Source organism: Poecilia formosa, unplaced genomic scaffold (genome assembly GCF_000485575.1).
Source record: "Poecilia formosa unplaced genomic scaffold, Poecilia_formosa-5.1.2 Scaffold89, whole genome shotgun sequence".
In the NCBI taxonomy this organism is placed as follows: domain Eukaryota; kingdom Metazoa; phylum Chordata; class Actinopteri; order Cyprinodontiformes; family Poeciliidae; genus Poecilia; species Poecilia formosa.
Window position 1 is genome coordinate 751,694 of NW_006800028.1, and position 22,522 is coordinate 774,215.

General features: G+C 38.8%; 1 protein-coding gene across 1 annotated transcript in view; it reads left to right on the forward strand.

The window, feature by feature from the left end:
- The window catches only part of dmxl1 (Dmx like 1), a 61,727-nt gene that overhangs the window by 34,782 nt on the left and 4,423 nt on the right, over positions 1-22,522 (forward strand). Inside the window, exons 32-50 of the mRNA XM_016674039.1 lie at positions 699-921; positions 1,541-1,617; positions 3,737-3,858; positions 5,779-6,036; positions 6,189-6,385; positions 6,480-6,628; positions 6,847-6,932; positions 7,069-7,270; positions 7,564-7,681; positions 8,023-8,085; positions 10,760-10,846; positions 13,528-13,646; positions 13,956-14,103; positions 17,471-17,531; positions 17,956-18,083; positions 20,091-20,168; positions 20,281-20,372; positions 20,743-20,795; positions 21,308-21,525. Coding sequence (XP_016529525.1) covers positions 699-921; positions 1,541-1,617; positions 3,737-3,858; positions 5,779-6,036; positions 6,189-6,385; positions 6,480-6,628; positions 6,847-6,932; positions 7,069-7,270; positions 7,564-7,681; positions 8,023-8,085; positions 10,760-10,846; positions 13,528-13,646; positions 13,956-14,103; positions 17,471-17,531; positions 17,956-18,083; positions 20,091-20,168; positions 20,281-20,372; positions 20,743-20,795; positions 21,308-21,525 — 2,479 coding nt within the window. The remainder of the gene's footprint in view (positions 1-698; positions 922-1,540; positions 1,618-3,736; positions 3,859-5,778; positions 6,037-6,188; positions 6,386-6,479; positions 6,629-6,846; positions 6,933-7,068; positions 7,271-7,563; positions 7,682-8,022; positions 8,086-10,759; positions 10,847-13,527; positions 13,647-13,955; positions 14,104-17,470; positions 17,532-17,955; positions 18,084-20,090; positions 20,169-20,280; positions 20,373-20,742; positions 20,796-21,307; positions 21,526-22,522) is intronic.

Below are 22,522 nucleotides of genomic sequence, written 5' to 3' on the forward strand. Positions count from 1 at the left end.
TTGAATGTTCAGAAACTACAGCAGGTGTGATGAGCCACAGCAAAGGTAAACAAAGGTAAAACAACCCGAACAGACGATCAACTCAAAACCACTCCTACCCCCTCTCTCTCTGTCTGTCTCTCTCTCGTTTAAGCACACCCGTTGCCGTGACAACCGTCTGCGCACCACAAGCCGAGCAAAGATTACATTAAAAACAAAACATTCAGTCTGTTACGATGTCAGGTTTCCAGGCTTGATATTTATGTCTCGATTATTAATAAGCCTCTCATGAACCTATGTTGAGTGGTTGAGTAGTTAATTTAAACTCCTGCTCTGCTCGTCAGTCGCTCTTTGAGTCGCTTTTTTTTTTTTCTGTTAATGGGACCGAAACGCACTGAATTGTGCAACACCTTGTTGAAACAATAATTACTGAGATTATTAATTTTAACACCTATTGTTGATTTTTTTTTTATAATTAATCTTTTTTTAATGAATCTACAAACGTTTAGGATCTTAGTGAATATTTTTGATAAGCCTGTCAGAAAAGGAAGTGCTGGAAGAATATACTTTAAATAAATTTGTGGTTGAAAAGTTCAAGCGATATGGACAAGAGCTACATGTCGTGCAGAGGACACAGTAGACAATTGTGTCCCTTTGGACACAGTGGTTTCCTGTTTGTAGTCTGCTTTATGATAAATGTGCACACATTGTTCACAAAGGCACATTTGGATTCATTCCCTCTGTCTGCAGGACGACTCCCTGAAGTCTGCGGTGGCAGTGAATTCCCAGCCTACCTCTATCCCGCTGCTCACGGCCTGTACGGTCAGTGTAAAGACGGTGGTGGCCAACCCCATCGTCCATCTGACCAATCTGACCCACGACATCCTGCATACCATCAATGCACTCGACTCTCCTCCACATCCGGATGTCGTTAACAACGAGGTATAGCAGTTTATTCTTCCTCATTCGATACTGTATATAGCCTTTTGAATGTGAAAACTAATTTGCATTGGTGTCTCTAACTGGCTGAAAACGGGTGGCCCATTTGTAAATTAAAGGCCAAAACTAATAGGGGTGCGCAGATTGCAGTTTTCTGATTACCAGTCTCTAAAGAGCCTGACCTGCTGATTCTGATTTTAGCCAATACCATTTTTTTTGTCTGGAATATTGCTAAATATAGCAATAAAGTGGCTGAGTTGGCAACAGCGGGGTGACTATTGTTAACTGCAGACATGGTGGGCCGGTCTGTCAGTCAAACCTCTCTTACTGCAGAGCAGAAAGGACAGTGACAGATTTTTTTTTAAAAACCTTTGCCAAAGTGGATTAGATCAAGGGATAAGATGCTTCACATGTGACTATCAGCCAATCTTAGATCTTCCAAAATTAAGGATATTGGCGCCGGTATAATGGTGCTGACCTGAAGCTAACATTTAATTGAAGCCAACATTTGTATTGTTACTATTCCACTTTATATTTTTCAAGAAATATATTTTTAATTCAAAACAAAATATTTACCTGAACAGAAAAAAAATGTTACCCTTGTGCATCTTCCCCTTTTCAGATCTATGTGATGCATACCTTGGCTGCTTCCTTGTCTGCATGTATTTATCAATGTCTTTGTGACGGACACAAATACAGGTGAGTGTGGCAGAATTGTTTCTCTTTTATTATAATCCATAACTCTGAACAAAAGGAGCCTATTTAATGTATTTTAGTCAAATGTGAAAAGGCAACTTCTATGATCAAATTAAATATATACACTACCTCTTGAATTTTGCAGTGGTTTAACATCAGCTATAATTGACTTCACCTGTTTTAAAGAGTATATATAAAATGATTACAGGTTTTGCAGAGAAGTAAATGAAGGTTGATGTGATCTGGCCTGAGCCTCATGAACAACATATGACTGCACAGTTGCATCACATGCTTTGAAAAGAACATCGCCTGAGTATTCGTCCTGCTTCACACAGCTGGACCTCTCTGTCTTTGATTTCACCACTGCTGTCTCACATATACAGCATGGGAGAGGTTGCTGCCTTTATGCATTTCCTGTTACCATGACGATCATCGTGGCCTGTATGATCAGCTTGCTGAAATGATCTGTACTGACAGATCCTCCTGTCAGGATTTTAAAACACGAGTGTTTTAAAACCTTCACAATACAATGCTTTGCACCTTTTCTCCAGAGTTCTGCATAAAACGGTGCAAACTCTACTTCATGCCACCAAGGTTGACGAAGTGTTAGCTCCAGGCTAGTGTCCTGCCTGCTCCCATTGCTTTAATCCCTTATTGGTCTCCAGGTGATTCTTTCAACAAGTTTCTCACTTCCAGAGCGATTAACCTTCACTATAAATCCAAATTACTACCTCGTCACAAGTAACCCGACTGTTAATATTCGAGCCAGAACATTTGTGTCACTTCATCCATGGTGTTTGAACTGAATGATTTCAAGGGCTGCTGGTGCTGAATAATAATTAATAAGGCAGCGACACGGCTGCTGGTAACAAGGACGTGTTGCATAATGGGAGGATAATACACACTTTCAATTGAAGTAAAGACTGCATATATAACTGAGTTTTTTTTTTTTTTACTGGGTTTTTGCAAAACGCTGCTGTAAAGCAAAATAAAGAAATGCAGGAGTATGATGGGCACTTGTCTGTTTAGATCATGTGGAATATAAATTATGAAAACTTTAAGGATGCTTGTTGACATTCTTATTGTAAATGCTTAATTATGTGTTTTGGTTCTTTTGCATGGGAGGGCAGCATTGTTTATTTAAGAGGCTGATGCACCATAGCTTCCAATCAGGTTGACAAGAACGGAGTCGGATTTAAACTTCAGATGAATTCCTATGCGTGGGAGGCCATTTTTAAAATAGCCTGTTTGGCTTAAAGCTGTGCTGCTTTGTGTGCTGCTGTCATGGTTTTGTCAGAATCCTCCATGATGTTTACAGTTTCATGAATGCTTTACCAGACTGGAGCTTAAAGTCACAGTAGAAATGAATTAGGTGTCATGTCTTAAGGAGAAGAGCTCTTTTCTTTCTCACTATTAAAGTTCTCTCCCCTTACTTATTTAGCTTTAAGTAAGTCTCAAATTAGGTAAGTTTTGTCAAATTTAAACACCATGTGTCATCATTTTTACTATTCAGTTGTGTTTCCGATCGTAGCTGATAAAAGTTAATTTGTTTTCCGTCTCCAAAATTGAGAAGTAGTGCAAAGCAGCTTGATTTTTTTTTTCTTGCTTCAATGCATAACCCAGTGATCATGAACAAAAATAATATTGCCCCAGTCCTGCAGCTTCAATGAGAGTTCATAGAATGAAGATTTATATTGTCATTTATCCAGCGAGGTGGAAGAAGTCAGGCGAAAGAAGGTCTGGGAACAATTGCTTAGAGAGGTAACAAACTGGCAACCTACACAGAAATTTAAAAATGTTCTTAGTAAGCCCAGGCTGTTTGCATTTCTCCACTGCAATAAAGGACCGTTTTTGACAAACTAATTTAAAAAACTAAAATCTAATTTTTGATTCATTTCTGACAGCAGTGTAACTGTTGTGTGCAGAGCAATTGGAGAGCATTTAAAGATTTAGTCATTTAATTTGAGGAGATAAACAAATATGATGTACTGACAAAATTGTATTCTTATCCATTTTTTCTGTTTACCTTTCAGTTATTCATTATGCATAAAACACAAATGTTACTTTGGAAGTTTTGTCTTGAATCGGTCCATTTCTTTTCTTTTTTCTGCTCCTCTGACAGCCATGTGAACCATTTCACCGGGACTGTGTATCAGAGTGTTTTACTGTCTCAGAGGCAGGCGGTGAAAACCGTCAGCTTGGGTGAGGCTGTTCAGCCAAATACTTCTCCTGCTCAGTGGCCTGGTAAGTCCCACAGATTCAACTTTCAGCTCGGTTTAAAAGAATATTTTAAAGTTTTTTGGGGGGGTTTTCTGTTTCAGCAATTAAAAAAAAAAAAAACCTACTTCAGCACCTATTTCTCTCCTTGTGTGGCATTACATCGCATACATTTATCACATCTATACAAAACGATCTTAACTTTATTGGTGTACTTTGTAAGAAAATAAATGTGATTGCCTATCGGATTCAATTTCACTATAAATTTTAGGCATTCAGGTTTTTCTGGCTTGTCTTTCATTTAGCTGTGGTTTAGTGTCATTAAGGTCTAAAAATGAATAAAGGAAAATGGCACATATTAATAATATAACTAAATCAGAAATTATATCCCAAAATCCTTATAACTCATACTAATACTTTGATGACAGAAACTTTAAGTTGCTTCTAAATGTTTAGTCTGTGTTGGCTTTAATTCCACTAAACTTGATGCAAACATATCACCAAATACAGATAAATGCACAACAAGGACTCAAAAGCTGTTTTTGTCTTAAAAATTTATTTTAAAGTTGCATATCTGCTTTGAAAACCAATAGAAAGGCCAATTGAATCCAGAGTTTTTTGACTTGCTATTTAAACTTTAGTTTTGGGCTATGTATTCATGTGATTGTAGAGAATATAGCAAATAAACATTTCTCTTACTGAGTAGATTACATGTTTAAAGTTTCAGTATCTTTCTTCTCAGTCTTTTTATTTGAAGTGGAAACACTGAACTCTAGCACGATAATTTGATACATTCCAGCAGATATAATAATGGACAGAGCGAAGTGAATTATTAGCGCCGTCAATATTTTCTTTCCCCTTATGAACATTGTGGTTGTGACATAAAGCAAAACTTAAGGATGTCATGAAAACATTAGTTTTTGCTTACTCTGCAAGTAGAGGATAATTTAGAGTAAACCAAGCAACATTTTAGCAGAACATTTTATTCTCATCAGACACTGCAGGCTGTCAGTGTAGATATTTTATTGTTGCATTAATTATTAAAGATCTTTCTTTGCTGCTGTCCATCTTTTTAATAATTCATTGCGTAGCAGTTGACTGTACCAACATCAGACCTTCTGATCTCCATTTGGATTTTATTTAGATTTAAATGTTGTCTTTGAGCTGGAATCATTTATACATAAATTTTTTATTCGGTCTCTCTGGCTTGGGATGTGTCTGCTGTCTGTTTTTATTTATAGATCTTTGGTGGTGGCAATTTAGTAACGTACAACAGAAAATCCTCAGAGGCATTAAGAAATGTTTCAGCTTAAGAGAAGCCAGTAATGGCTTCCTGTTGATGTTTTAATGACATAAACTATCCTTATTTTATGTGTTGGGAACAACCATTTATAGTCATTTTAAAAGCCTATTTTGTTCTCACACGTTGATCCACTCCTGAGATCTAAAGGATTTCTGATTAAAACACACAATATTACTAACATAAAAACTTTTATTAGAGCGTCCCTTTTTTAAATCATGTGTTTAACATGGACATATTTGTCCTTGGTGCAATTTATTGGATTTAAGGCCCTTCTTGTTCCTGTTCTGTATTGCTGATGCATTTGCTTTAGGAGGGAGCAGAAGATTAGGATGGTGGCATCCAGCCTCAAATACATAGTGGTCATCAGTTAAGATGATCCAAATGGAAGTAGAAACATGTAAAAATATGGTTGACTACTGTAATGCTTTAAAATATTTTCATTGATTGAGAGGGGCATAGTTAGAAAAATATATAATTATGAAATGGATATTATTTCTTTCTAAATTAATCCTGCTTTTATCAACATGTCCTATCAAAAGTAATTTAAAATCTAAAAGACTCTGTGCTGTTGCTTAAAGTTTTCAGACACAAAAATGCTTAAATTTTCTTCCCTTTGCAATTTTTCCATTTTGTTGTTTCTCCAGGTATCGCCTCTCTTATTCACCTGTTGAGCTCCGCAGGTGAGGAGACCCAGCCGGGTCTGGCTGTGCTGCTCTGTGAGATCCTGACAGCAGTCTTCCTCAGTCTGTTTGTTCACGGCATGGCCACACACTCCAGCAACGAGCTGTTTCGCATCATGGCTCACCCACTCAACTGTAAGCTTTGGATGACTGTGTTTGGAGGAGGCGCCCGTGTCCCTGTCATGGATAAAGCCAGCAGTCCAGCAAGAACTCCGCCTACAAGTGATTGTTTTGCATTTTTTGGGGGCAAAAAAGCCAAAAGAAAACAAACCTCCTCAAAAAAAAATAAACCGGGCCTAAGAATGGTTTGTGTAGAGTTTTTTGAATGGGTGAAAAAAGGTTAAAAACTTTTTTTTTGGCCTTTTTTTTATCAGCCTCCCCAAGTGGGTTGGACCAGAAACCACGACGATTCAAGCTTCTGTCATCCCGCAGTGGATCCAAGGAAGAGTCTGGAATCGAGCGTGAAGGACCTTGCAGTCCTAAGATTGTAGTGGAACAGGAAGCGACCTCCATTTTTAAAGAGGATTTTGTTCCTCCAGATCTCAGTATTTGGGATTATTTCATTGCCAAGGTAATCTACTGCACAGACAACAATGAGCAAAAACTCATGGCTCTTCTTGCTCCTGCAACTGATTCCTTCTTGCCTCTGTCCTTCCGCCTCTCAGCCTGAGCTGCCACCGTCACAAAACAGAGTTGAGTATGACTCAGAGGAGAGCCAGGACAGCCAGGATGAAGATGATGAAGACCTTGAATCTGAAGATGTGTTTGAGCCCAACCTGCCACAGAAAGAGCATTCAAACCATAATTCATACAGGTGACATAATTTATACATACTCTGTGTACTGTGACTCATCTTCTCCCCTCAAAACAAGACGCTTAGATTAATCCTGGATGTCTTCACCGAGCCTCGTGTTTCTCCTTTCAGTTGTTTCCATTGGAGCTTCCTTGAATTGCTGCTCCACATTCAGCTTGAACACCGCATGACGTCCCTCTATAACAATCTGATTTGTCATGACTTCTTTTCTCTTGAAGCTGGTGTTTGATGCGCCTGGCCATGGTACAACTGGTGTTGGTCAACCTCAAGTCCTTTTACCCGATGGCAGGGTATGATCTGTTGGGTAAGCGCTAAAATACTCTGCATGCTAAAACAAATAACATCCAGGATGGAGATGAGTGCTGCCCTACTTCATTCTGCCTCACTCAGCTAATCTTGTTGCCTCCTCCTTTGTGTGCGGCTGCTTTTTTTAAACACAGATTTGCCTGTGGCCTCGCCTCTGTGTCACGCTGTGCTGAAGACGCTGCAGCGATGGGAGCAGGTGCTGCAAAAGAGGCTGGAGCTGTTCGGCGGCCCTCCGGCAAAGTACATCTCCACTCACCTCCAAGACGAGATCCCAACTCCTGGCCCCGCCCTGCTCAGACACAAAGCCCTGTTTGAGCCATCCAACACCCCCTTCAGGTACCATCGTTTTATAGGTTGAACTAAAATGATCAATTTCTTTTTTTTTTCTTCCTCTGAGGTGAAGACAGAAGATGAGTTTGCTATTGTTTTTTTTTTTTTTACATATAAAATATTCTTTGATTTGTTTGCTGTTGCTGTTTTTTCCCGTTTCTCCCCCATCTTTGTAAGCTGTATTTTGACAATGAGTTTTTAAATGTGATTTTTTTTTTGCATTAGCTTTGTGCTACTAATTAATCATCACTCAGAAGAATGTATATGTTTTACTCTAATATTCTTATTATTTTTCCCAGAAGCAGCCACCACTCGGTACTGCCGGTGAAGCGTTTATGGCAGTTCTTGGTGAAACAGGAAGAGGTGCAGGAGACTTTCATTAGGAACATCTTCACCAAGAAACCAGGCACAAATCAGGTGCGTCACATTTAGTCTACAACCTGCTGCATGAGACACGCTTTATTAACCCTCACTAAGTAGCATATTTACCACAGTGCATCTGCATGAATCCCCGGTCAGATGGCATCATTAAATCCATGTTAATGCCTTTGTGCTTTTTGGGTGCTGCATGCAATCCCCATGTATCATAATTGCCTTCATTAGCATGTTGATGCTTCCATTTTGTATGCAGATAATTACACGCTGAGCTAATAACATTACAGTAAATCAAAGTTTGTGAATTTGCATGTTTTATCACTGGTTGTTGTGTGTTTTGTTTGTGCTGGTCTACCCTTGCGCTGCTCCCCCAATCACTAAAGTCGGTTGAGGACCACACTGACAGTATGAAATATTCAGGAGTGGAGGAGGCAGGAAACAGTCAGGTACTGCTACTTATTGATCAATAATTGCTTATGATGTGGGAGTGGGATGAGTGAGATCGACTTTGGTTTCAAATCTCAGAATTTTTTGCAACACTTTTATTAGGTCAAAACTCCCCAAGATGAAATGCTTGCTTTAAAATCTTTGACCAAGGATCCACCGATCAAATGTTTTATGGTCCAGTGTGGGTCAAGCTGAAAATTGTCTGATTTTGGTCACACCCTTGGTTATTTCTGGTCCTTTGCTTTATAAAAAAAAAAACCAGTGTTACAACAGGTTCTGAGAGATGTGATAATTAATGTAAAAATGAAATTAAGAAAAACCTCTTCTCTGCGTTTCAAAGTCCAGCTTTGAAATGCAAATTCACTAGGAAAAAAAATCAAGCAAATCAAAGAAAAGTGTCTTGAGCTGTAAAGTTTTTTTTGATGGGGCTCCATGTTTATCAGCAGGCTTTTACGGAGCACAGTGTGCTTCTAAATATAGCACCCAAGCTTTGCGACTTGCAGAACAGAACATTTTATGTAATTCTTTTAACACTAAGATGTGTATGGCATGCTGCTGTTCACTTCTGTAAATGTAACACCTTATGTAACGCACGTCATGGGTTTAGAGTTTGAATGGTTCAAGCAGGGGTGGCAATACGCATACGTGTTCAAAGTACTCGTCATCTCCTTTTAAGTTGCAAACATGACCTCTTTAATCCAATTTTAAAAGATTCTGACATAATTACACTACATGTATTTTTAGGACTATAAACTCTGAATGTTGCCGTCATGAGTTTGAGATTAATTTTACATTTACCTGCCTCAGTATGAATGTGAATGGGAGGCTTAAATTTTAGATCAGTCTGTAAACTGATGCTTTACAGATGATCTGGCTTCCACCATGAGAGCCGGCACATTGTAGGTACTCCATTTGGTTCAGTTTTAATTAACCCAGTCTCTCAGAGGACACCCTATGAAGCTGAACAGCTTCACATTAATGGGCTCAACTCTGTCGCAGTGAATCTGCATCCTGCAGAGATTATGTGCTAGAGAAAATGGCAAAACACCATATTTAGATTTCTGCAGGTCAAGTTTTGTTTGACTCTTTGAAAGAAAACGACACAATCTTTTCCTCCCGACTGAATGCGCAGAAGACTTTAATTCAATCTCGACTCGAGTAACTTGGTCGTCAAGTTCTAGCTTCTGTGTCCAATGTGCAGAGCTGCAGAAGAGCCTGCAGAGCCGTACGCATCCCACCGGACCACTCATCGCTCCAGGGTCTTTTTCCCTTCTGCTCTCTACTAGCCAGCATTTACGTACAGAGCCTTTCAACTCCCTTGACCTTTTTTTGTGTTCATGTTCCAGTCAAAAACATTATTGTTTTTAATTGGGATTTAAATAATTGATCAACACAAAGGCATGCATAATTGTGATGAGGTTTCAAAATTACTGTACATAAAAACCTTGCAAGTGCTTTGTACATTTGTGCAGAACCACCTTTATTCTGATACCCTATTATATTAATTGCTCTCAGAAGTCAGTATTGTCTACCTTTGTGTAATTTAATCTCAGTATAAATTTTAGAGTTCTCTGAAGGTTTGCTTAAAGACCAGAGAACAAAGACCGGTCAAGGAGAAACTTATGGAGAAGTATAGAGCAGGATAAGGCTGTAAAACAATATCCCAAGCTCTAAACATCTCTGTTCAATTCGTCAACTGAAAATAGAAGTAGTATGACACTACTGCAACCCTACAAAGATTAAAGAATAAATAAACAATAATCAGGTTTAAATATTTTGATGCCAGATGAGTCCAAACCTGAACTTTTTGCCCAAATAAAAAACATTTTTTGCATGATAAACATTGCACATTTTCCTGAATATGTCATCTCTTTGGTAAAGCATGGTGGTGGCAGCATCATGCTGTCGGGATTCTTTTTCAACTGGTTAGTTCATGGGAAGGTGGATGGGGCAATCCTGGAAGAAAACAAGTTAGACTTGAGAGGAAGTTCTCCTTCCAAAAAGACAGTTATGGTAAACTGGCAATTAATACTATACATTACTAGCTACAATTCATGGGTTAGTATGGCCTAGTCAAGGTCCAGGCCTAAATCCAATTGAAAATCAATAGGAAGACTTGACATTTGTTCTTTATCGGTGCTCTCCATCCAATCCATCTCCCAATGCTCAGTCTCTGGATGTGCAAAACTAGCGGAGATGTAATGGGTGGTTCTGGTTATCATTTTTCTTTTCACTTTATAATCCTGGACCACTTTTTGTTGCTCTGTCACGTAAATTCCCAATTAAACACATTGAAGCTTTTGGTGGTAATGTGAAAAAGATTAGGAAGTGTGAGTACTTTTTGCACTGTAGCGCTGTAATCGAGCCTTAATGAACAAGAGTTTGGCCTGATTCAGTTTTTCTTCTATTCAACAGAATTCTTAAATGCTATAGAAATAAAAATAATTTATAGGATTAGCTTTGCAGATAAATTCTGCTGAACATAACTTGACAAATAATTTGTTCAGCTCTCTTATGTCTGTCCCATAGTTTAAAGGAAATGGAGCAGGGATTAAGGCTGTTATTTGTCTGCAGGAAATATTTGCCAATGTTTCACTTGTAATTACTAAATCTCCATGGTGGTGACATGGTGTGTGTGTGTGTGTGTGTGTGTGTGTGTGTTACTCGCCACAGACTGAGTCAGATCTGGGCTGGCCCGGAGGCAAAGCACGCATCATCCACAAGGAATCTGACATCATTACAGCCTTTGCCATCAACAAGGTAAAAGTCTCACACTGATGTCACTAAATATTAGAAAACAAGATGAAAAAAGATACAAGTGTTCACAGTTAATTACTTCAGTTCCTTGTTTGGCTGCCTTTGCTCTTTTTTTTTCCTCAGTAATATAAAACTTTTATCAGTGCCATGGAAGCTGATGCAGTATTCGTGATTTGTGTTGTAGCTCTGTCTTTGCAGAAACACGGTTCTCTGTAATGGAAAACTGCTGCAGAAACTTGTTTACTTAGAATTCTAATTATCATTGTGACCAAATATTATGCAACAGACTTTGCTCGTTTTGTCATTTCCCTTCAGCATTTATTTTTTATCTCCTCTAGTTGGTGTTTTTATAAAAATGCTACACATTTCATGCATAGACTAATATTGTGCATAGAGTACATTTGTTTAGTCATTGAAAATTTTCACTAGAATTTGTGATAAAACTGAATGTGGAACTAGTAGGTCAGCAGAAACATGGTATATCTGTCTTCTTGTTTATTCAATTAATATTTTAGCACAGTGTATAGTTCTAAAAACAGCTTAATTTTTCTTAGTAAAATAGGCCAGTTGCCAAAAATATGTAAAGGTACATCTGGAAAAAATGTCGTCACTCATTTCAAAGAGTACAATTTATATTTTAAGATTTGTTACCTGTAGAGTGACACATTGCAAGCATTTATTTTGTGTAAATTTGATCATTGTTGCTTAGAGATAGCAAAATTCTCCCTTAGAAAATTTGAATATGATGAAAAAGTTGAATATTGAAAACTCTTGGTGTCAATTTCCTCTTCATGAGACTGTATTAGGAAAACAGATCCTCTTCAGTCAGAGGCTTCTTCAGATCTACTGTAATATAGACTGCTACAAAAGATGTTTCCTGCTGACAGACATCATTGAGTTACAACAGTATTTAATTTCCATTGAGGATCAATAAAGCAGTTTTGAATTTAATCAGCTGACTAGCTCGAAACACATGCAGAGGTTTCCTGAGGTCCTCAGAGGTCTCTGAGTCTGGGTGTGAAGCTACGCAAAAGTGGGTAAAACTGCTGACCAGACAAATGTCGTTGACACCTTCTACAGCGAAGCTACCGCATGAGAAACTGGCTGCTCAGAGTTCTGTATCCCAACACATTCATAGAAAGTTGAGTGGAAGGAAACGGTGTGATAATAAAAGGTACTTCAGCAACAAGGATGGCTGTGACCTTGAGAAGTTTGACAAAAAATCCAATCAAGAAACTTCACAAGAAGTGGACTGAGCCTGAAGTCGGTCCATCAAGACCCACTGGTCAGACGTTTCCTACACTTGGACTACAAATATCGTATTCGTCGTGTCAAGGTACTCCTGAACCAGAGCTTGTGTCAGAAGCGAATTATCTGAGCTACAGAGAAAAAGAACTGGACTGTTGCTCAGGCGTCTAATGCCTTTTTTTTCCAGATTAAAGAAAAGTTTGGATTTCATTTGATAAATCAACATCCCAGAGTTTGGTGGAAGACTGGAGACACAGAATCCACATTGCTTTAGGTCCGGTGTGACGTTACCTCAGTTGGTTAAGATCTGAGGCGCCCTGTGTTCTGCTGTTTTATGAAGTCTGCAGTCAACACAGCCATCTACCAGGATGGTTTTAGTCACTTCTGGTCTCTTCCTCCTAACAAACGTTTTGGAAAGCTTGTTGGTTTTACTGTCCAGCTGGACTTGGCACCTGCCCACATTGCCAAATGTACCAATAACCTCTTTAATGACCACATTGTCTCTGGGATTTGGGTCAGATCAGTTTGCTGGCAGTTCCAGCTCAGAGAGAATGTGTTGTTTCTGTCAGGAGGACAATGAAAAACACTAGATCCAACAATCCAGATGAGACAAATGCTGCTGTTATTTCACCCTGGGTTTCCTTAACATTTCAATAGTTTTGCATTGTTGCAGTAATTCATGCAAAATTAGCCCAGACAAAGTACTGATGGTCAAAAACACAAAATCATAGCAAGTATATCTGGTTTAGTTTCTAGTGCAAATATTGTAGCACACTTAAAATAAGACAAAAGTAACTTTTCAGCAAGAAATTTGGGAATGTCTTAAGCCAATAACTCCTTAATATTTATGGAAAAAGAACTAGTTATAAGTGAGATAATCTGCTAGTAGAACCAGACATTTTTTCCATGTTATATGTTAAAATGTCTTGTTCCACAGGAAGATTTCACTTATGACTAGTTCTTTCATCAATATTAACTTACAACAAGTCCTTATATTGTGTGCAGTGCATGGGCATATTTTTCAGTAGGTCGACATTTTGATTTGGAAAGGTTTTGTTTTAATTAGCCATGAGCCATAACAATTCAAGTTATCCAAAGTAATTGACTGAAATGTATCCCTTTGTGGTTAATGCATCTTCAGTTTAATATAAAAAAAAAAAAGAAATATTTTCTGCTTAAGGACAGACAGGTTTGTTGTTCAACACAAGCACAAAGTGTTACTACACACTGCTTGTGTCTACAAGTGACATCTTGATGCTGATGCGAACCGACATGGATGAGCTCTGGCCAGTAGGGAAGTTGGAGGCCGGGGTCAGCCGACTTGATTAGAGCACATTAAATTTGTCTGATGCAGAGTTTCCTCTGAGACTCAACCTGTTTTCTCCTCTCTTCCATCCCTTTCTTTCCTCTTGCCCCGTCTTTTGTCTGTCCGCCAGGCAAACCGTAATTGTTTAGTCATGGCCTCCACACATGACATTCAGGAGCTGGATGTGTCATCCATCTTGGCCACGCAGATCTTGACTTGGATCGATGAAGATGAAGTCGAATCCAAAGGGTATGAGAGCAATCCTGCATGTTGCTTATTCGCACTGCGCTGGTTTGCACCAGGAGTGACATCAACTCGCTCACTCATTATTTGTTGGCAGTATTTTTCATTTTAACTCAAATTCGGATTATTTTTAATTTAAAATCTAAGTATAAACAATCATTTTGATGTAGCTGTAGCCTTAAAATATGAATATATTCCTGAATGCAGATGTAAGGCTGTTCATTTGCTGCGCGAAATTAATCCCTAACCAGTCAGGTTGTGTCTTGTGACCCATGTCATCTAATTATACATGTCTAATTATTTTTCTCCCTGTAGTGTTGGTGGTGATGACTTCCTGGTGGTCCATGCGCGTGATGACTTTGGTTCGCTTCACGGCACCACTCCATACACTCACAGCAGCCCGGGCACGCCCATCAATGTGCCTTGGCTTGGAGGGCACCAGACCGGCAGAGGTGCAGCTGTGGTGAGTTTAACATTAAAACCAGGCACAGCTGCGTGGTAAATGCACACCAATGAACGCTGCAGGTGTTAAGAATGACAATGGCTTAGTAGGCTTCATTTTTACTTCACAGTATATAAGCTAGTGACGGTGCAATAACGGTTTTCTGTCCCTGATCTGACTTAACTATAGATTAGACTTTTGGTCATCTGTCTAAATGTATTAGGAAAAATTCAATCTGTACCATTTTGTCCCAGTCAAATAACTCTACAGGATACGCTTCATATTCTGCTAATATTCTGTTACCAGAACTATTAAGTGTGAAATGTGCATAGCACTCATTTCTAAATTTGATTTGGCACATCCAGTAGCAGGCTTTAATGAAAACAAGTCCTACTTGAAAGTGCTAGGCTAACGTTGGCATGCTTTGTCTCTTTTCAAGTGACTCGTTGATAATTTGCTTCATGAAGTATTTCAGTGCATATCCAATAAATCATTTGCAGACAAAACTTACAGGGGAAAAAAAAATCTGCATTTTTAAACATACTGCTTTTGTTTTGAACATCTGAACCTGTAATATCTGCTTTTTGTCTTGCGTTAAATAATACAGACTGCATTTTGGGAATATCTGTAAGCAAAGCAAGTCACGTGACTCAGACAGGAATAAACAGCAGCCTGTAGAATCAGTTAAATGTGAACATCAATGTTGAGCATGAAGCGTTTGGAAATCATTTCCTTACTAATAACATTTGCACAGTTTTGCAAGTTGTCTGCAAAAATTACCGACCGACCTAAACACAGATATTAAAGCACAGAGATCAGGGCTGAAATACTGAGGACTTTGATTATCCAATAAGGGCATTTCTAATTTAAAAAAAAAAAAAATTTTTTAGAATTTTGCATTACAAAACTAACTTACTCAGGTATAGAACCTTGTGGAGCAAGCTAATTAGTAGCTTAAATCAACAAAATATGTATTAGATCAGTGCAGTTTAAAAAAAATGTAACACAAAATGTTTGAGCCTACTTGGGGCCATAATTTATTGCTGCCAAGAATTTATTGATGCCTATTTCTCAGTTAAGTTAAATTAACTGGATAAAGGTTATTGAGGCAGGTCAAGATGAAAATTTTCTTTATGGATCAATCAATATGAAACATTCTGATAATCGGTTTTTGAAAGTCGTTTCAAAAACCCATTTTCCGAAAAAGCAGTAAAACAATTTTGGCTTTCAAACAGCAGAGATGGTATAACTTTACAATTATAATGCCAAACCCTGCTCTTCTGGAAGTAACTGATGCCTTTTGCTCCTAATCTGCTCTTCTTTGTTCTCAAAGCAAAATCCTCAATGCAGTTGAAATAATTTACATTAATAATTCATTTTCATCTGCGCCCAGTTTGCCAAAAGCATCCTGGCTGCTAACATAAGCTCCCATCATAGACTAACAGAGAAAATGAGGTTGTTTCCCACCTTTTTGCTTTTTTGAAGCTGTGGTTTCAGCTGGTTTCAATATAAAAAGGCAGGAAGCCGTTTTTTACTCAGAAGCTTGGCGTTATCATCCGGAAGGGAGCTGGATTTAATTTTATGGTCTGAATCATGTAGGCGTGAGTCATGTTTGTTGATTTTTACCCATTTCACGTATTGTTATGCGGACTGGGCAGTAAAATCCACTCAGGATGATTATGATGTTACAAAGCAGTCATGCGGTTTGCAGAAGGTTGGAGGAGAAAAAGTTGTGGCTGAATAATGGAATAAAAAATAAAACTGTGACGTTAATGTGTGCTTTTACAGAGCCAACAGCTGAAAAGTGGGACAGAAGAGCTGCAGTAGATTAAACTGAAACAATTGTCGAATTCCGTTGCTCAAAGTAACATTGCATATTAGGTTTATGCAACGTTGGTGTCAACATGTTTTGATGTTAACGGCTTTCTAGCTTTATAAGTTATGAATCAGAGCTCGAGGATGATATAATAATCCAAGGCAAAACATGAAAACAAAAGTCACCACATGATTTACGTCTGTAGAAATGAGGGAAAGGGACGTTGGGAAGCAAACAAATGGTTTGTTACCAAACCTGTGCAGATCTGAATGCTGATGAGGGAATCCAGTCCTTTGAGTCAGGTGTGTTGGAGAAGGGGTGCATCTGAAATTGTTGGATAGTTGCTCTCGAGGTCTGGACTTGGGCAAACATGCGCTAAGTGGTGCGTAACAACTCTGAACCAGTCCTGAAAATGAATGGCTGTGAAGCCTGAGGGCGTTCTGGAGAGGTTGGCGCGTTAGAAGACATTAAGCTCCCAGCGTATGAGATGCTGTGGCAATTTGTTCTTGAAGTTTGTTCTGTTAGATGTCAAAAATGAGTATATTTATCCAGGACAGGTTCATCAAAAAGAAAAAAAAAAGTGGAACAGTTGAATATTATGTCTTATAATTTTGAGGTTTATACTTTATGGAAAAAACAAAAATGCAGTAAGAAAAAAAAAATTAAACAAATGTCAAGCTCCTGAAAAATAGATTAATTTCCACTTTGGACCTCCTGTTGCATGAATTACTGCATCAATGCACCGTGGCACAGAGGCAATCAGCCTGTGGCACTGTGTAGGCGTAATTGAAACCCAGACTGCTCTGATGGATCTACCATCTTTTGACAACAGCCCATAGATTTTCTATGGGGTTAAAGGTCAGGAGAGCGAATCATAGTTACCAAACCAGGTTTTGGTAGCTTTGGCAGTGTGAGCTGCTGCTGCTAAATCCAGCTGGAAAATAAAATCAGCTTCTGGATTTCTGCAGAAGACGGCAGGAAGTGCAGTAGAAGTTGGAGAAAACACAAGACGTGAGCCCAGGGGTTACCGATATCCTGCTTTTTCAATACTCAGTTTTTCTGAGATGGTGAAGTTTGGAGTTTCATTTTCTCTAAGCTATAATCATTTCTCCATGTCTAACGGTTCTATGTAATAGATCAGTTTACCTTTGACTGAATAAATATTTAACTTTTCACAATATCTTGTTTTGTTTTAGATGCACCTTTATAATTTATCTGTTTATCAAACACCCTCTGTGTTTATAATCCATGTTTCTCTCACTGTGAGTACATGGGTTGTCCTGGTCTATCATCAGCGCTAAATTATTCAGCCTGCAAGGTTTTTCCACAACTGTGGTTCATTTTCACCACAGTAATAACCTTAAAACACCAAAGAGTTTTTGTTTCAAGTCCAAAAAGTTTGCTATGTTTCTGTTTTTCTCTGAGATCCCCCTATGACCTGCACCATCATTCCTAGCAATGCAATTATTCTGACCTTTTTCTTTTACAACAGTATATTTCTCTGCTTTAAAAATACGTTTAGGTTTCTTGGTTAAGCTCATGTCCACCCCCTCTTTCCTCTCCTTCTCCCAGATGATAAAGAGAAATATCAACAACGTGAGAAGAATGACCTCTCATCCCACACTGCCATACTGTAAGTAGAACTCTGACGTCTGTCAGTAGATCGGAGGAGTCATTGCCTTTATATTAAAAATGCAACACATTTGTCATATTCTGGTCTGAAAAGCCTCCAGGGGAGCATTACATCACCAAAAAATGTACATATTCTGCAACTGAAATAGTTTTTTTGTTGTTCTTTTTTCCTGCTGCTGCTCAAATAAAGATTATGTTAGCTCTCTTGGTTGAGATTCTTGTACTTTTTCTCTGAAAATGCAAACTGGGGAGGACAATTCCCAGCATGTCAGGAAAGCGTGTATAAATGAACCCCTTCCTTGATCAATTATGGATGATTTGAGAACTAAACAACAGCGAAGATATGCTGAGAACCGTGCACTGATTGACATCTACCTAAAAGATGTTACATCTTCGTTTCTGCTGTTCCTTTTGCTGTTCGTCAGACCTGACAGGAGCTCAAGATGGAAGCGTGAGGATGTTCGAGTGGGGTCACTCTCAGCAGATCATCTGCTTCAGAAGTCCGGGCAACTCCAGAGTCACCAGGATCCGATTCAACCACCAAGGGAACAAGGTCACAAATTCACACTCGTCCTTCTAGAACCACATCTGAAGTTTGAAATGAATCTGATAAAGATGAAGCGTAAATATTGCACAGAGCACGACAAGATTTTGTTTTGAATATCTGCTGTGCAGCCAACATTTTAATTGAATTGCATCGTTTAAAGCTCGTCATTTTCAGTTATATCCAAGGTTGCAGCTAACAATAGTTAGATTAATTGCCATGTCTAGAGTATAAGACAGAGCTGAACTCGGGCATCAGTGCATGACACCATGTTTCTCAAAGAAGGAAGTAGTGATGGCAAAAGCTACAGCTCTAGTTTGTGCTTAGAATGTGGAGATTTATAAATCTTATAATAAATTTTGCAATGAAGCAGAAATCAGGTGAAATGCTGTCTGAGTAGCTTAGAGAACCTAACAAACCAGCACAATGCACAGCAATTTAAAAGCTCAGTCTGTAATTTACTGTAGTGTACAACCACTTTTACCAAGCATTATGATGAAAAACTAAAATTGTGGTCGTATTTAGATGAACGTTGCAGTTTTTCCTCATTGTTTCTCTGATGCACAGAGACTCAGGTCACCACTGCAAACAGAATCCTTTAGTGTTTTTGTAAAAGATATCAGCAGTCAATGGAAGCAGATACAATTCTCACTTTTCTCCGCTAATAACTTGTTTCACTCATGAAGGTTTAACTTTGCTACAGTAATGTAGCAGTCAATCCTTTTTAGTCAATCCAAAGTCAGTTTCTTCTCATGTTTTTCCCCAAAAAATGACTTCAAGCTAGTGCTGCGTGCTAAATGCAGGTTGTAGAAGAAAAAATAGTCTTTGCTCTTGTTATAAGTCATGGATAAACATGCATGAAATATTTTTAAAAAGCATGGTTGCTGTGGCCATTTAACAAAAGTAGCAGGGAATAGAAGTTGTCTAAAGGCGAAATTTCTTTTTCCTCATTGGGATTAATTCCTGTAAATTTGTCTGAGACAGACAGATTAATGCATGAGTGCTGCAGCTATTAAAATGCAACTGGAATGTCTGGAGAACAGGGATTGAGTTATTAAACACAGATTAAAAACATCAGCAGTTGTTTTGGCCAACAAGGGACACATAAAGTGAAGCACACGGTAAAACAAAGTTTCTTAGTCTCACAAACATCGATTGCTGGCTCAGAGGTCTGGCTGTGGACTCCGCAAGGGATAGACTTAGAAGTTCATGTGACAAATCTGTCATTTTTTTGTCAAAATCAATCAGTTTCAGTCTTTCTCTTTTTCTCTTTTCTCTTTTGTTACTTTTGTCAGAAAAGTAACAAAAAAAACAACAAAAGCATTATAAACCTACTTATTTGTTAGAAAAACACGAAGCCTCACTGTGATTGATTTGTCTCGCATGTTTCTAATTTTAGGAGATTTTGGCTCAGTCATTTTTATATATCCGTCAGGTAATTTGTTGGTACACTGTTATGAAATGGGTCACCATTCTGTTGTATTCAACGATATTTTCATACTTGCCGTCACAAATTTGCCACTCCAGCTCACACCACCGTGGGGAGTTGGTCCTCAGCACATATTGTTACTGAGCTGAATGAAGCCAGCGTTTTGAACTCAGGCTCTCGCCTCAGGCCAATAATTTTCTCAGATGGTGCCTCTCCTGTGCCAGTACTTATCTGCCTGTGCTGGCCAAGGGAGAGAAATAGGCTCTGGAATAAAAGTAATGCAGAGCGAATACTAGCAGAGCACCTCATTTTAGTTATGTAAGCATATCAGCCAGAACATTATGACCACCGCCGGTGAAATTCAGTAACATTACTGATGTTCTGTTGATCCCAGACTCCCAACAGAACCTTTATTTTTTTATTTGTTTCCCCTCAACCTGAAAGACAAGTGACTTTTGTGTTGTGTAGAATAATTTTGCTCTCGGTATCATGTTGCAGACCTGGTTTTAGGGTTTTTCTGTGTTCAAATAAATTAACGGTGCGACTGCTTCAATTACTGCAATCTGCTGTCTGTTTGTTTTGTTCAGTTTGGTATTGTAGATGCAGATGGAGGATTAAGTCTCTGGCAAACCAACACCAGTGGGAGCACACTCAAACCGTACCTGGTAATTTATAGTTTATTTATATCCCATTACGGTTGTTATGCGAAATGAATGTTGTACCGGTTTTATTCTTTTGTCATTTTTACCGACTCCCTTCTGTGCTCCTCTCTGCCAGACGTTGCAGTGCCACAACAAGACCGCTCATGACTTTGTTTTTGTTGGCTCTTCTTCCCTCATTGCCACTGCAGGTCTTTCAACAGACAACAGGTACAAAAACATGGAACTATTTTCTTTTTGAACTGTTTCCTTTCCTAAATCTGTATTCCCTGTAACTTAATGTACATTTTGACTGCTGGGGCGATTTGTTTCGAGTTAAAAATGATTAAAAACGTGTAAGCCAGCCAAGCATCCAGTCCCACATCAGCGTTTGGTCAAAAATTACATGTTCCTGAACCATATGGAAATCATTCATAGAACAGCTGAAGATGCTAAAGCGGCTGAGGATGACATATTAAATCTTGTCAGTCAGGATTTATTGTGCGACGACAAAATAGCCAATTCCTTTGACAAAATGGTGTACGTATCAGATTGTGTGATAAGAAGTGGATCATCATTTGGAAATGTTTTTGCTCTGCAGGAATGTTTGCCTCTGGGACACACTCGTCACTCCTGCAAACAGCCTAGTTCATGGTATGCTATTTTTTTTTGGTTAGTTATGAATTACTCAGATTGTTTTGTTTTTTTTGTTTGTTTTGTTTTTTTCCTTAATTGAAAGGAAAAAAATAAATTGTTCTCTCAAATATATACAGCTCTGGAAAGAACTAAGAGACCGCTGCACTGGAGCCCAATGAAAACCTCTTGGTTATTTAACAAATATTCAAATCTGAACTCTTCCTGAGTTAAAACATTAGTATTGTTGTTTCTACATGAATATGAACTTGTTTTCCTTGCATTATTTGAGGTCTGAAATCACTGCATCTTTTTCATTATTTTGACAATTTCTCATTTTCTCCAACTAAATACTAAATTTTTGCTTGAAATTTCGGCGACATGTCAGTAGTTCATAGTATAAGAGAACAATGTTTATTTTACTCAAACATAAACGTATGGAAAGTAAAATCAGAGTAACTGATCATTTTTAGTGGTCTCTTAATTTTTTGCAAAGCTATATACTGTATATATATTTCTTTCTCTCTCGTTAGCTTTCTGCTGCCATGACTCCGGCGCCACCGTGCTTTCGATGGCGCAGCGGCGGCAGCTTCTCCTCACCGGCGGGAGGAAAGGTTGCATCACCATCTTGGAGCTTCCGCACCGACACCAGCGGCAGAGTTTCCAGGCCCACGACTCGCCGGTTAAAGCCCTGGCTGTCGATCCCACTGAGGACTGCTTCATCAGCGGATCCGCTGAGGGAAACATTAAGGTACTTAAGTCAGCTGATGAAAAGGATTCGATCAGATGGGAGGAAAGAGTTAAAACCAAGAGAAGATTAAGTTTTTTTTGGGTTCTAGAAAGTCGACCATTTTTAAATGCAAACAGTAATATGGAGACATGAAGCCCTTGATAATGAAAGCACTTCATTTCCTCTGAACAAAGTAAAGTTGTCCGACAGAGAGAACATCCCCGCAGGGCGTCTGGCACCCAGGTGGGAAAGTGTCTGGCCGTCTTCCAGATCGTCAGTCAGATGACGGGCGTTTGTCCACAGGGGCGGCGAGCCCCATCAAAGTCAATGGAAATCAATGTCACTCGATGATTAACCATCTGCTCTGGACAGCAGTGACTGATGGAGACGTATGTCGAAGGTGAAAGTGGGTGGCACTAAAAATAAGGCAGAGGACTTCTACTCTTTAAGTTTTCGAATGAAGAAGTTTTATTTTTTTCCCTCCATATCGGGGGGAGGGGACTTTAATCTCCTGACTTGATTAGATTGGTGCTGATCAGACAGCTGTTGCAGGATGAAGGCATTGTGCTCTGGTTACGGATCTCTGCTCAGAATTCAAATGACTTTCACTCTGGATTATTGCTCATGAAAAAGCTTCAGAGCGTCGAGTGATGCTCCTGATCTGAAGTCATTAATTGTATATTGGCTGAATGAAAACTCTGTCATTAAATCTGCACATGGAGAAACTCTTAAAGCCCTGCAAGAAAGACCAGCAACTGTGTGATAAGCTCATATATTTAATAGACTTTAGTGTATTGAGTTCAGTATCCAGTAACAAAGTGTGTGCAGAAATCAAGCTGCTTTAGAGGAAGGAAATGGGAAATAACCCAACTTAAAGGTAATTTAAGTTAGGTTACAGGTTTGCAGCTTTCACCTAATTTAATGCTGCAAACAAGAGCAACATTTCTCTTTTTGTCTTTAAACAATGACTCAGCTGCTTTTCTAGACTGTTGCTCCTTGAATTAGTTTTTTTTTAATT